This window comes from Macrobrachium rosenbergii, chromosome 31 (assembly GCF_040412425.1).
Source record: "Macrobrachium rosenbergii isolate ZJJX-2024 chromosome 31, ASM4041242v1, whole genome shotgun sequence".
NCBI lineage: Eukaryota > Metazoa > Arthropoda > Malacostraca > Decapoda > Palaemonidae > Macrobrachium > Macrobrachium rosenbergii.
The window spans coordinates 32,595,724-32,610,383 of NC_089771.1; the positions used below are offsets into that span (position 1 = coordinate 32,595,724).

Below are 14,660 nucleotides of genomic sequence, written 5' to 3' on the forward strand. Positions count from 1 at the left end.
ACTCACACAGACTTTGTCTCAAGTCAGTGGAAAATTGTTGAGTTCTTGGCTGTTTAACTGAAGTGTTTTCATTGCTCTTGATTCCTCTGTACTCAGCTCCATTGTATGTACTTCTTATTTGACAAATGGCGGAAAATTAATGGCATAACAAAGAGGCTAATCTGAACAATTTCTTTGGTAACGTAAGTTATATAAACAGTAATGAAATTGTACGTTTTGCAAAGACCTTTCTTTTCTAGTTTGAGTTCCTGGATGAAAATGCCAGGTTTTTTATGTAAGCAGTTCGTCTTTATATTTATTTTGACATCAAGAAATGCCTTTAGGGCTACCAATAGCTACGGTATATGCAAGTTTCGTGATGTGTCAGGAGGTTGAAGGAATTAGAGTAGATCAGATTTCGCAGTCTCGGGAAGAGTGACCTGAATTGTCACATGTAAAAAAATGTTGAATGCTGGGAGAAACCTGTCTGGTGATAACTGATATATATTAACTATATATATATATATATATATATATATATATATATAATATATATATATATATATATATACGTTTGTGTTATATATATTTGTTTGTACATATTACAAACCGAGATGTTTAATATTATGAATAATATACGTTTAGAATCTTCAAACGAGATGTTTAAGTAGAATCCTCAAATATGAGTCCTCTGGCAATATGTAAACTTAGCAAAAATCGAGTTATCGTTTGGCTAGAAAATCATGAAGTGAAAGTTAATATAATGTTAATAATAACTATTGAGGCTTATTTTCAATATCTCTAGTCTATTTAGAAACCAAACAGGAGAGAGAACATAATGATCTCACGCAGGAAACAGTGCCCAAATTCAACTGACCGTCAGACAAACGAATTGTTATGACGATCCTAAAATTAATATTCCCGCGTGAGTTTTATCGATTCCGACTGGAATGCTTGGCCCCGTGGAACTGGAATGAATGTCACCTGGCAACTTTTAATTTTGGGGGAAAGGATCAAAGATAGAGAGAGAGAGAGAGACTGTCAGTCCTTCGGTCCTGGGATTAGCGCGTTGGCCTCTTCCAAGAATGCGTTTGCATGTCGTCGGGAAGAAAAAATAAGGAAGCGAGTTAATCGAGTGAATAAATTCTCTCTCTCTCTCTCTCTCTCTCTCTCTCTCTCTCTCTCTCTCTCTCTCTCAGTGTGGTGTTTATTCTGTTGAAAACAGGTCAACTTGAATTTGGAACAATGTTAATTTTTTTTAACTCTCTCTCTCTCTCTCTCTCTCTCTCTCTCTCTCTCTCTCTCTCTGTGTGTGTGTGTGTGTGTGTGTGTTTATTCACAAGATAGAAATGAACTTGTATTTGGAAACAATAGTAATTCTTTCTCTCTCTCTCTTAAGATTGTCTTTACTCTTTAGCAGGAAGTGAACTTGAATTTGGGAAGAACATTAATCTCTCTCTCTCTCTCTGTTGATAGTTTATTCTTAAGCTGTATAAACTGCTCTGTGAGCGAGAGCCCGTGCTGGCATAAGGCCAGCTTAATCCAAAACAACAACAGCATAAGAAACATCCAGGTCGCTTGCTGACATCGGCTGGCATCGCCGCGATTATACCGCTGCCAAGTAGGTTATGATTTCCTCGCGGTCTCTTCGACATTGTGTTTTGTGGGTCACTGGAAAACACGCCGATGGATTGGGTCGTGTTTCAGACGCGTTGATCGCGAGCCAAAGGACAAATGAGCTGGTGTATAAGAGGGTGATCTGATTGTGAGTTAGATTAGAGGGTGGTGGATCTTCAAGGACACATATTGTTTAATTAAAAGGACTTTTATTTGAAGTTCGTTGGTGTATTTTTTTGGGGTTAGGGGTTAAATTCCAGTTTTTTCATCTTTATTAATCCTGCTTTTTAGTCTGGCAATGTAGCAAAGACCTCTGTCTGTTTGTTTTACCAAGTCACAATTTTCTTTACTCGGTAATTTGATTTGTAATTATTATTCTTCATTGTTAATTTGCACAGAGCCTTCACGCCATGATCTTAGTTGAAGTTTGATATAATTACATGTCTGATAATTTATAGTATAAGGAGAATATCTTATTTTTTTTATAAGGCAAACTTATTTACTGAATAGGTCCATAGGAGAAAATACGTTTGTGTTTACTCACACACACACACACACACACACACACACACACACACACACACTCCCATGTTAATTTTCATTCTGGGATGCCCGCTGGTTCCGGGATGCCCACTGGGGAATACCTGACCTGTGACGTGACATTCAGCTTCGTTCGCAGATTTGACGTAGCAGTGTTCCTGTACTGTGGAGAGAGAGAGAGAGAGAGAGAGAGAGAGAGAGAGAGAGAGAGAGAGAGAGAGAGAGAGAGAGAGAGAGATCTCAACCTGATTATTTATGACCACGTAGGGTATTCTCTTTGTGACGAAGTGTTTTGTTTTTTGCATATTCTTAATCGTGAACTAGAGTAGAAGGAACTGTTTCTGTCCTTATGTTAATTTCATGTAATGAGGCATGAATTTACATATATATGTATATATGTATAAAGTCATGCTTCATTACTTAAGAAAAGTATATTTCAGACGTATGTTATGTGTGTGTATATATATATATATATATATATATATACGGTATATATTATATTTTGAGTAGGAGTATATACATATATATATACGCATATGCATATAAATATTTCTCACGGAGAGCTTTGTGCCATTTTTTAACCCGTCTCCGTGCACCGTAGGGGGTCAGGGTATTTATCTGTGTGCCAACGTCAGTTCGTTTTGCTTGGTGGTTTCCCATCCAAGAACCGACCAGACCCAGTGTCACTCGCTGCTCGTAAAACAAAAGTATATTATATTTGTTCTTGCTATCTTTCATGTTTGGTTCCTTCTAATAAAGTGACGACTGGTTATTAGGCAGATATAATTACAGTATGATATGCCTATATATCTTCTAGTTCCCTCTGCTTTTCAAAATCTATAGTAACTGCCCAGTGTTTAAAGGTAGGTTTCGCTCGGTCAAACGATTTTTAAATCACTGATTTGCTCGTTTCTGTTAACTGGGCTGTTTTGCTTTGAACGACTGACGGTAGAGTCGTTAACGGTCTATACCAGTTGGGCGGAGTCGCCTCCCACCTGGGGTAACTACGTAGGCGATGACGTATCTTAGAGGTAACTACTTATTACGGCAATTCGCCTGCTGACGCAATAAGTAGGTAGACGAAGCTCCGCCTACGTGAGGAATTTTGGGGGGAAGTGAGCAGATCCCTTTCTCTTGGCCTTGTTAACGATCATCGTTGGTTCTGAATAGTCAGTCAGCTGGAGGGTGAACGATTGCTTGAACTGGAAGGGGTACCGGCGACATGGCTCCTAAGTTTCCTGAGGAACAAGATGAGGTTTGTGGAGGAAGATGCCAGATATCCATCGTTGTGGCAGCTTTCTTATTCCGAATACAAGGACCAACGAGCAAAAGGCAACGTCTGGGCAGAAGTCTCCTCCAAAGTGGGAAAATCAGGTGAGTTTTGAATCTGATTTACAGTAATTTGTATTATCAGTAGAATGTCACGGAATTTTCAGGATTTGTTGGCAGTGAAAAAAGGAAAAATCTCACCAGAGGTTTTATTAGTTTTCTGAAAATAAAACTAATGTGCCGGCTTTGTCTGTCCGTCCGCACTTTTTTCTGTCCGCCCTCAGATCTTAATAACTACTGAGGCTAGAGGACTGCAAATTGGTATGTTGATCATCCAACCTCCAATCATCAAACACACCAAATTGCAGCCCTCTAGACTCAGTAGTTTTTATTTTACCTAAGGTTAAAGTTAGCCATAATCGTGTTTCTGGCAACTATATAAGATAGGCCACCACCGTGCCGTGATTAAAGTTTCATGGGCCGCGGCTCATACAGCATTATATCGAGACCACCTGAAGATCAGTTTTTGGTGGCCTTGATTATATGCCGTACAGAAAACTCGATTGCGCCAAAGAAACCTCGGCGCATTTTTTTACTTGTTTTTAACGATGTTGGTTTGGTTTTTGGTCAAGTCGAAAGAGAGTCAATTCTCGAATGAAGTGCCAGTGAGTCAGTTCAAGATATCGTAGAACGATAATCGTGATATCGCACCGAGCAAAACCTAACCTTAAGGAGACCGCTACTATCCATTTCAGGCACCGCGAGTCATTTTTTTTTTTTTCTCTCAAATATCCTTCAAACTAATGATTTGATCGAAATGGTGCTTTGACACAGTGTACAAGACACCTCTCGTTAATTTCTGGTAATGTAGCACATTGCCAAATGGTGTTAGTTAGTTTACCCTTGACTTTTAAAGGAAAAGTTGCATGAGTCAGCAGGACTTATCTACGCAATCGAACGTCCGCTATCTCCCATAGACAGAAGGGGGAGATGGGGAGGCCAACGGGCTGAGGGAGGGATGAGGAGGGGAAGGAGAGGGATGGATGAGGAGGGAAGGAGAGGGAGGGATGATGGGGATAAAGGATGTCTGAATGCATAGTTTAGGCAAGCCATAACACTATCTGTCAAGAGCAAACGAATTCAAAGCCGTTTGACAATGCACTACATTGCCAAAAATTAGCGGGAGGTGTCTTGTACACCGTGTCAAAGCACCATTTCGATCAAATAATTAGTTTGAGAGATATTTGAGAAAAACAATGACTCTCTTCCCTGAATTGGATAGTAAATCCAGGGAATATATACCCCGTTTAAAAGTTCGGCGACTTTCAAAGCAACAAAACACAGACCCCGTGTCTCTTGCCTGAGAGGAAGTCGCTCTGTAATTTAATTCCCGAATTTAGGAAACAATATGTTGAGTGAATTGGTAGGTCACCATCTTGTTAGGAGCTTGAACAACGGTTGCGTGACTTTTTTTTCTTTCGAATGGAAGTTTTTTTGTATAGTTGTTGTTCATTTCCCGTTTTCTATGTATTAACGTGTACTGATGTTTATTTTTAGAGTTTTTGAACCTCGTCGTCGATTTTAGTGAAGTTTTATCATCTTATGCCTTTTTGTATTCATGAAGAAATTACATTTATTTATACATTCATTCCCCCCGTAGGAGAGTAGTGCAGTCACTACACCTCACGCGGTACACTGTAGGCATTACTTACAGAAAGGTTCTTTGCAGCGTCCCTTCGCCCCCTAGCTGCAACCCCTTTCATTCCTTTTACTGTACCTCCACTCAAATTCTCTCTCCCATCTTGCTATCCACCCCTCTCTTAACAATTTCGTAGTGCAACTACGAGGTTTTCCTCCTGTTACACCTTTCAAGCCATTCTGCTCGCAGTTTCCCTTTCAGCGCCGAATGACCTCGTAGGTCCCAGTGCTTGGCCCTTGGCCTAAATCCTATATTCCATTCCACATTCATTCCCATATCGTCTTGTTTGTGGCAAACATGTATACAATCTCTCTTTCAATTTACCCTTTATTTTTCCACCAATTTTCCGGCTCCACACCTCTATGGGCTTTTTCTATATTGCTTCCTGATGGATTCAGGATGGCTGGTTTCTCCACTGTGGTCTTTATTGCGTGAAGGTTTTCTGGGCCAAGTTCATGCAACTGCAGGGGGCGACAGAGAGAGAGAGAGAGGAGTTATGTCAATGTCTATTCCAAGTATGTGTGTGTGTGTGGAAGAGAGAGAGAGAGAGAGAGAAGAATAACATAGGTTTTAGAGTTATATATCTTGGGGTCCAACTCGATTATGTGTGTGTTTATGTGTGTGTGAGAGAGAGAGAGAGAGAGAGAGAGAGAGAGAGAGAAAAGAGAGAGAGAGAGAGAGAATAACATAGACTTTGGGGTATAGGATTTTTTTTGTCATTCATTTTCCCGTTTATTGTTAAGGCGATAAATTGCACTAATATTGTCGTAGACTTAGAATTAGACATAGATACAGAAATAGAAGTAGATACGAAATAATTCAGTTATTCACTAATAGGTGGATGTATCATTTTAATCCTCTAATCACGTATATGTTAACACAACAAAATTAAAAAAAGATTTAATACAAAAATTAATTTCATTGTAGGCAAAAATGTAACATAAAATAAATTAGGAAAGAAAGGACCCCAAATGTCGAATTGAATTTTAATCACTAACTAGCAACCTGTCCGCTGCACGTTTCCGTCTCTCCCAATCGGTGAACTTGAGCAACATTGGGTCTGGTCAGGAATTGGGCGGGTGATCAACGCTGAATGCCAGACAGTGTTAACAAAAACACCCGTAACTGTCTGTGTGTGTTTGTGGGGAGGGGGCGCCGCCTTGGGTACGGAGCCAACGTCCTTGTAAAGCGCGTTTGGGGGTCCTATGAGAACGGGAATGGATTACAATGAGGCCTGAGAGATCGAGTGATACGAAGGATGTCGTGACATACAGCAGATATGAATTATTAAAATAATGTTAAGAAAAACATCATTGGTGTTTATTTATTTAGTTATTTTTAGAAGAAAAACATCATATGTATTTATTATTATTATTATTATTATTATTTTTTTTTTTTTTATCTTTGGACAAATTTAGGGACCGTTATTTTCGACGGTGTCTTCAGCGGTCCCAGGATGGGTTGGGTCTTGGGTTTGGGTGAGGTTGGGCGGGGTGGACCCAACTGCTGCCACCGCTTCTTCTGCAATAGATCCCGTGCCAAAAATACAGGGGGTAAAGAATGTTCGTAGCCCCCACCCCAACCCTACCCACCTCTCTCACTCTCTCTCTCTCTCTCTCTCGTTTTTACTAAAGTATACAAAGAAATTGATGCTTTAAATCTCTCTCTCTCAGAAAGTCTACAAAGAAATTCATGCTTCTACACAGAAAAGTATACTCTCTCTCTCTCTCTCTCTCTCAGAAAGTCTACAAAGAAATTCATGCTTGAACTACACACCCTTACTAAAATATACAAAGAAATTCATGCTGTACTTCTCTCTCTCTCTCTCTCTCTCTCTCTCTCCTTCCCTACTTGATTTGCCATGCACGGTACAGGAGGTATTTGGCATCGGGACCACAACGAGCGACGGTGTTTGTAATGTCAGCAGCGTTTACAGCGGTCGTGTGTAACATTTATCAAATACAGATGAACGTGGCATAACCTCGTCTCATTTGCCAGTACTTTTATCCTCGCCTCATTCGCCAGTACTTTTATCCTCGCCTCATTCGCCAATACTTTTTTGTATCTATATGTAGGTATACCATTACTGTAATTATGCTAATTTGTGACATTTGTGTTTCTGCTAATGTTATGGTATCGCGTAAGATTTTTTTTGTGGTTGTGGCCTGTGCGTTATTGCATAATTATTTCCGGGGTCTTATAGTTACCGTATGTATCTATGTTTGTTATGAATACCGGTATACCTATGACGTCTCGGTATAGATCTTGGTATGGGAACCTGTCTGAGAGGCCATTGCTGCGTGTAGTGTGTTGATCTTTACAGGTATATGTGGTTAGTGTACATATTTCTTGGTCAGATGAAAAGCAAAGAACAAAAATGATGTGAGTTTAAACAATATAAAACATCTTTAGGGAAATTCACTTTAAGTTCTCTTCACGCATTCAATTTTAAGCTTATTTTTTTTAGCACGAGGTATTTATATATATATAGTAAAGGCATATATATATATATATATATATATATATATATATATATAATATAGTATAGTTATTTTAATGAAGACATTGCCTAAATAAGAGGATTTTTAACCCCTGGGCTCGACTGCTTTAACTTCAAGACTGGTTTGAGATGTATAGTATTCCGGTCCCAGTAATATTGTACGTAAATATAATGATGTAATATTAATATACACGTCTATTGTACGCCATTCGGTATTGGTATCCATGAACATTTTGACAGGCGAAAAATATATTGAATTACATATTGAATTTAAGGGTAGGCTCTCAGCTAGGCATCAGTGCCGTATTGGAAATCGGTGGACTGTTTTTTTTTGGGGCGGGGGGAAGGGGGAGCCACGAAATTGTTTTCACGACACCAGGAACAAAAAAGAAAAAGAACTTCGCCATGACGTGACAACAGTATCAGGTTTTTTAGATTCCGAAAATCGATCCGAATGTATAAGTTGTGTGAATGCATAAATTGTGCAAATGTATAAAAGTGCCGGCCAGGGCTGCTGATGGGATAATGCCGTGTGTGTGTGTGTGTATGGACTCATGTGCGTGTGTCATATGCGTGCGTTGCATGTGCGGCTAATTCAGCCATTGATTCGGTCGGCCCCGGAGAGTCAATGACCCAACCGCTTTGATTTTCAAGGTTAACGTCATGAGCGGAGCGCTTTTGCGCGCGCGCGCGCATGCCCCTTCACACACACACGCACTCACACACACACACACACACACACACACACACACACCCGGCTGCTTCAGTGATCTTGCCTATTTTTTTTTTCTTTCTTTAAGGCGAATTGTTATCATTAATTTAAGCCCATTGTCGCGTTGTCGTAGTTATACTTCTGCTGCTCCGCGCTCTTAGAGGTCGAGTTGGTTTGTTTTGGTTGTCTGTCTGTTAACCTTTTGCTTACCAGAATGAATATATATATATATTTATATATATATATATATATATATATATATTATTTATATATATATATAAATATACTATTGTTATTATTATATTATTAAATTATTATTTTTATTATTATTTTTATTATTATTATTCAGAAGATGAACCCTATTCGTATGGAACTATGTTTCAACCAAACAAAATATCATGGAATAGAACATTCACTTGCTGCAGTCTGCCTGTTTATATATATTATTATTATTATTATTATTATTATTATTATTATTATTGTATTATTATTATTATTATTATCATTACTGGTAGATGAAGACCTATTGAACTAAGTATTCACACGGAACTGGGTAAACAAAACAAAAATTATTATAAAATCTGAACATTCACTACCGGAGTCTCCACACAGGCGGAACAAAAGCATCGCGCGCACATAGCCGCAGGAACCCCGTCCCCTGAAATTTCAGGGATCACCGTTGGAATCAGGCCTGAAGCCGCCTGATAATTTCGGCGGACAATAGAGGCTGCTGTTTCAGTGCGTTTTCCTTTTCCTCTGTGGCGGGACTTTTAATTGACCCCTGGCCTGCGTTGCCGTTTCGTCGGCAGGAGGGAACACCAGGAGTTTACGCTACGTGAAAGGATTCTTTTTTGGGGAGGGGGACTGCAGGATTGCTGAGAGAGAGAGAGAGAGAGTGTTTCAGTTACATCAATCCTGAACGAGAGAGAAAAGGGGTGGGGTTCAGGTACGTCAATCCCGAACGAGAGAGAGAGAGAGAGAAATTCAGGTACATCAAACCCGAGAGAGAGAGAGAGATTCAGGTACGTCAAACCAGAGAGAGAGAGAGGTTCAGGTACGTCAATCTCGAACGAGAGAGAGAGAGAGAGAGAGAATGAGTTTCAGGTACGTCATTCCCGAACGAGAGAGACAGAGTGAGAGAAATAGGTTCAGCTACATCAAACCCGAAGGAGAGAGAGAGAGAGAGAGAGAGAGAGAGGAGAGAGAGAAGAGAGAGAGAGAGAGAGAGAACAGGATACCATCGCCTCTGTAGCATCGCTTATCGAATCCCGTTACGGTTAATAATGAGTCCATTTACTTTTCGTTGTGTGATATTTCCCACAGTCTCTCTCTCTCTCTCTCTCTCTCTGGGCGCGGTAATGACATAATGGACTGGAATGGAAGGATCTATATATTCTCCAAATGGCAGTCATCATGGTAAGAGCCATTTGATGCTAATGTCATTCCCAGATGCTGTCTTTTAAAAATGTCTCTTAGCTGTTTAGTTGTGTTTACCGTTCGGGTTGAATATGGAAGGAATCGGGAATTGGGGTTGAGAAGAAAACACATCCACATGTATGTATATGTATATATATATGTGTGCGCTTGCGTTTATATAGCCTATGTTACTTAAATCTACTTCTCTGCTGGTTACTTCATTTGTTTAATTTTCCCTTGCAGTATAATGTACAAACGTTACTGCATCGAGCACATTTGCCATTACGCTCGTAATCCATCCTGTTACAATGAACAAAAAAAAAGAAAAAAAAAACGCATTACACGGCAGTTTTAGCTTTTGCGGGTCGCATCCGGTATCAGGCATAACAAGGTCTTTGAGCCGAAATTCGCCTCAGCTGATATCCGCGTGTTTTGATAATGGCTGCGACGACGATATTTTCATCATCACGGAGTTCGTTCTTGAAACTGTTTCTTTGCTCAACAGCAGCAGCACCAATATGCAGCAAATGTTTCGCCCTCGCTGTCGAACTTCTCCAGAGATCCAGAGGTCCTTTATTCCCCACACCGTTGGACTGTGGAACAACCTCCTTAATGAGGGTTTCGTGCAGTTGAAACTTCAGAAGTTCAAGCGAAGTGCAGGGAATTAATACCCTAATGGTATTCTGCTTGCATTTTAATGCTTTTTTATCTGTTTATCTATTTGTAAATTAATTTTTTCTTTTTAATAAGTGGTGTCTCTTCATTCTGTATTTCCACATTCCTCTTGCTTTCTTCCAATGAACAATTTAATATTCTTTGAAGCTTGAATTTCAGGTCAATGGTCCCTATTGTGGGCTTGTTAATAACAAACAGTTAATGAGGCTCCAAATACAAATAAAAGGAGATATCCGGGATAGGTCAGTTCTATCTCGTTAATAATAATGTATATAAAATTATCCGTCTATTTGATTCAGAATAGCCGAAAATTAACATTTCGTGCCTGACTTCTTTTGTTATTCGTTATATTTAAGTATTATGCTTTTTGTAGTTTTCATGTTGATCTCGAGATTGATGTTGCAATATTACGCTTTGTTTAATTTTCGTTTTCGTCCTGAGAGCGGCGTCACAGTTCGTCTCCTTACTTATTCTCTGTAGGGGGTAATGCCGTCAGTGCACCTCATGCGGTGCACTGTATGCATAACTTGAGGTTCTTTGCAGCGTCCCTTCGGCCCCCTAGATGCAACCCCTTTCATTCCATTTACTGTACCTCCGTCCATATTCTTTCTTCCATCTTACTTTCCACCCTCTCCTAACAACTGCGGGGTTTTTCTCCTGTAACACCTTTCAGACCTTTTTACTCTCAATTTCCCTTGAAGCGCTGAATGACCTCATACGTCCCAGCGTTTGGCTTTTGGCCTAAATTCTGTATCCTATCTTATTATCACTATTATTATTATCTTGTTGTTCCCGTCAAGTTATTCACCGCAGGATGCGACAGCCTGAGTCTACGTTATCGCTCGCAGAGTTATTTTAGTCTCTCGTGACATTCAGGTTCGCGGGGGCGATTGGTTGGGGAGGCGGGGGAGGGGGGTTTAGGTGACTGACTCGTCATATATGCGTTGGCGAAGTGTTAAATGCCTGCCATTTATTGGTCTCACTGTAACCACATTGTGGCTGCCTCTACGTGTATTATGCGGCCATGTGTGTATGTGTGTGTGTGTGTATTTTGTGATCACGGCAAGGGCTGCCTTAGTATTATGCCGCCATGTGTGTATGTGTGTGTGTGTGTATTTTGTGATCAATGGGCTGGACGATGGTTCAAATGATAGGCGGTTTGGGACGTGGCGGAACACCCACGCGCCGCCTCTTCTCACACATACATACGCCCGTCTGGTTCATTGCCTCGCTTAATAATAAAGCTGTTGAATGTCTGTTATTATTCGTATTTGTCTGTTATTATTCATATTTTAGTCTTTTTCTCGCCTTAGAGAGTTCGTGAAGGTTTGTTATGGGTTTTCACGCCAGTGAAATATCGGAATTTTTTATCCTGTCGTATTAATATGTCATATTAATGTATTTATTCTTGTATGTCCATGTTTAAAGCAATTGGTAGAAACGCTTCTCCAAGGAAATTGGTGGAGACGTTTCTTAGGTTTATTTTTATACATTTTTTGAGTTTTCTACGAGGATTATCAATTGCATATTAAGTTGTATTCAAAAATGTAATTTTAATGTGTACGTGTTTTTTGCTGCTATTTTTAAAAAGGTAAAAATTTATTGTTTGGTGAATTTCTCTTGGTGTAACGTCATGTACCTCAGTGTTCTTTAGATGTTTGTTCGCGTCTTCTCTCTCTCTCTCTCTCTCTCTCTCTCTGTATGTATGTATGTATGTAAGTATGTATTTGTAATTTTTGCATTGTAGAATACCCAGTGTATATTGGAAAAAAGATTATTAATTTTCTGTCTGTACCTCTCTCTCTGTATGTGCAATTCTCTCTCTCTCTCTCTCTCTCTCCTCTCTTCTCTCTCTCTCTCTCTCTCTCCATCCTGTTTTAGCCTTGAGGCTCAGGTACCGGTCCTTTGATCCTTTCTTAAGAGGCTTTTTTGTCTTTCCTTTTCACGTTCTTGAAATTTCTTGGAACTTTGTGGTCGAGAAGAGGGTTCAAAGGAGGCTGACGGACTAGAGTTCCAGTCTGCGTATTGTCTCTACCTAAGCCATGCTTGAATCACGCACTTCAGGGCCTAGTTAATGTGTGTTTGCGTTTGTGCAACTTCAAAGAGTCTCTCTCTCTCTCTCTCTCTCTATCTCTCTCTCTCTCTAAATACGGTGCGAAAAACGCATTTTCGCCCACCTTTTTATCATTCTGGAAATAGAGTGCTTGCCAACGGTAGGAGGGGGTGGGGGAAGCCGGGAGGGGGTGGCGCCCCCCGCCCCATTCTTTTTTGTCGGCGTCTTGTCATTAAGTTGTAATACACGACTTTTTGTGTACCAGAATGTTTAGGGTTTTGTTTTATATTCTTAGAAAAATGGAAAGAACTGTTTTTTTTTAAAGGAGTGAGACATGTTTTAGATGAAATGTCCATTATAGTACAGGAAGAATAGTTTTGTTTTTTTTTAAGAATGTTTTTGTTGGGGAATTAGAACGCATTAATTGAGAATGGAGTAAAAAGATTTATTTTTGCATTTCTGCTCCTACGAGTCAGTGGAATCAAATGTTGCATTTTGCTGTTTTTCTCTTAATTTACTGTTTTACTCTGTTACATTTTGCTGTTTTACTCTTATATTTTGCTGTTTTACTCTGTTATTGTGGTGTTTTACTCTGTTATATTTTGCTGTTTTAATCTTGTATTTTGCTGTTTTACTCTGTTATATTTTGCTGTTTTACTCTGTTATATTTTGCTGTTTTACTCTGTTATATTTTGCTGTTTTACTCTGTTATATTTTGCTGTTTTGCCCGTATATTTTGCTGTTTTACTCTGTTATATTTTGCTGTTTTACTCTGTTATATTTTGCTGTTTTACCCTGTTGTATTTTGCTGTTTAACTGTGCTGTATTTTGCTGCTTAACTGTGTTGTATTTTGCTGTTTTACTCTGTTATATTTTGCTGTTTAACTGTTTGAGCAGAAATCTTTGAAATGGTTCTATAGAATGCATTGCTGTTTGAAAGGTCACCCTAGAGAAACTTAAAAAGCATGTTTAGATTTTTAATGAGAAGAATTTAAATCACTTCAATATTTTAGGTCATCGGTAAGTTTGGAGCCATGTCTCGTCGCCGAGTTGGCCACGAGAGGTGTTGCATGTATATAGCTGTGTAATTAAAGGGAATTATTTATGGCTCTCATTGGAGATATAAAGGGTCTGTCTTAGTGTTATAAAAGTTTATTCAGGAGAGAGAGAGAGAGAGAGAGAGAGAGAGAGAGAGAGAGAGAGAGAGAGAGTTACAAGGATCAGTGTGTCTCAGAGACTTATTAGTCCGTCCGAGGAGACATCATGTGCTCACTTATCTCTAGGAGCGGGTTTTACTGTTCGTTCACAGTGTTCTTCTAATGATTTTGTCTGGCTTTTAAACTCTTCAACAGCTTTGTCTAGCTTTCTTTTAAACTCTTCCACGCTGTTGGTGTTTACAACTTCTGGTGGCAGGAGGAGGAGGAGGAGGAGGAGGAAGAGGAGGAGGAGGAGGAGGAACTTACTATCTGCAAAATCAGTGCCAACTCGAGTATGTTTCGACTATATCAGAGGGGGTTCATTCTGTATATCTGTCCCTGTGAGCGTGTTCATCTTAGCCTCTCTGTCCCGACCATTACCCAGGAACTCGGGCCTCCCACGGCCTGTGGACAGTTTGATTATATCCGGCCGCCGCTGTGCACTAGGTTTTGGCCCTGGCTAAAATATGGTCTTGAAATCATATGGAAGCTTAAGAAGAGACCATCTGATTAACATTTATTACTCTAATTTTTTTTTTTTCAGTCCTGATCACTTTATTCATTGCTCCATTTCTCGGCTTAAGTTTGTCATTATAAATATATTTTCTTTGTACAAGAACTCAGAGTTGTGTTCAAGAATCCCTGCAGAGTCTCTTCTTCACTATCAAACATTTATTTCATCTACAATTATCAAACATTTCTTTCATCTACAATGATCAACTGGTCACCTGCGTTATTTACTGCCTGTTTATGCCACAAAATTGTACCCACACCTCCCCTTTCCTTTTAGTAATATTAAAGAAACTCACACTTTCATTAAATCAGTCTCTCCCTCATTCACAGACTCCAACAGAAGGTTAAGTTTTATCATAAAAAATCTAGACATTCTCAGTTACCATATACACCTTATCGCATTCCACATCGCGTATCTATCATTTCGGTCATAAGCTTTTTTGTCGGTTCATGTATGCCACATAAGCTGCCCACACAGCTGTTTCTTAATG

At 39.5% G+C, this 14,660-nt stretch overlaps 1 protein-coding gene across 7 annotated transcripts in view; it reads left to right on the forward strand.

Annotated features, from left to right (window-relative positions):
* ena (enabled) overlaps positions 1 to 14,660 on the forward strand; it is a 205,831-nt gene that overhangs the window by 23,265 nt on the left and 167,906 nt on the right. For 2 of the 7 annotated variants that reach the window (XM_067132619.1, XM_067132620.1), the window contains exon 1: positions 3,321 to 3,510. The exons of the other annotated variants lie outside the window; for them this stretch is intronic. In XM_067132619.1, coding sequence (XP_066988720.1) covers positions 3,359 to 3,510 — 152 coding nt within the window. In that variant the 5' untranslated portion in view covers positions 3,321 to 3,358. Of the gene's footprint in view, positions 1 to 3,320; positions 3,511 to 14,660 lie in introns of those variants that run through there. 7 annotated transcript variants of the gene reach the window in all.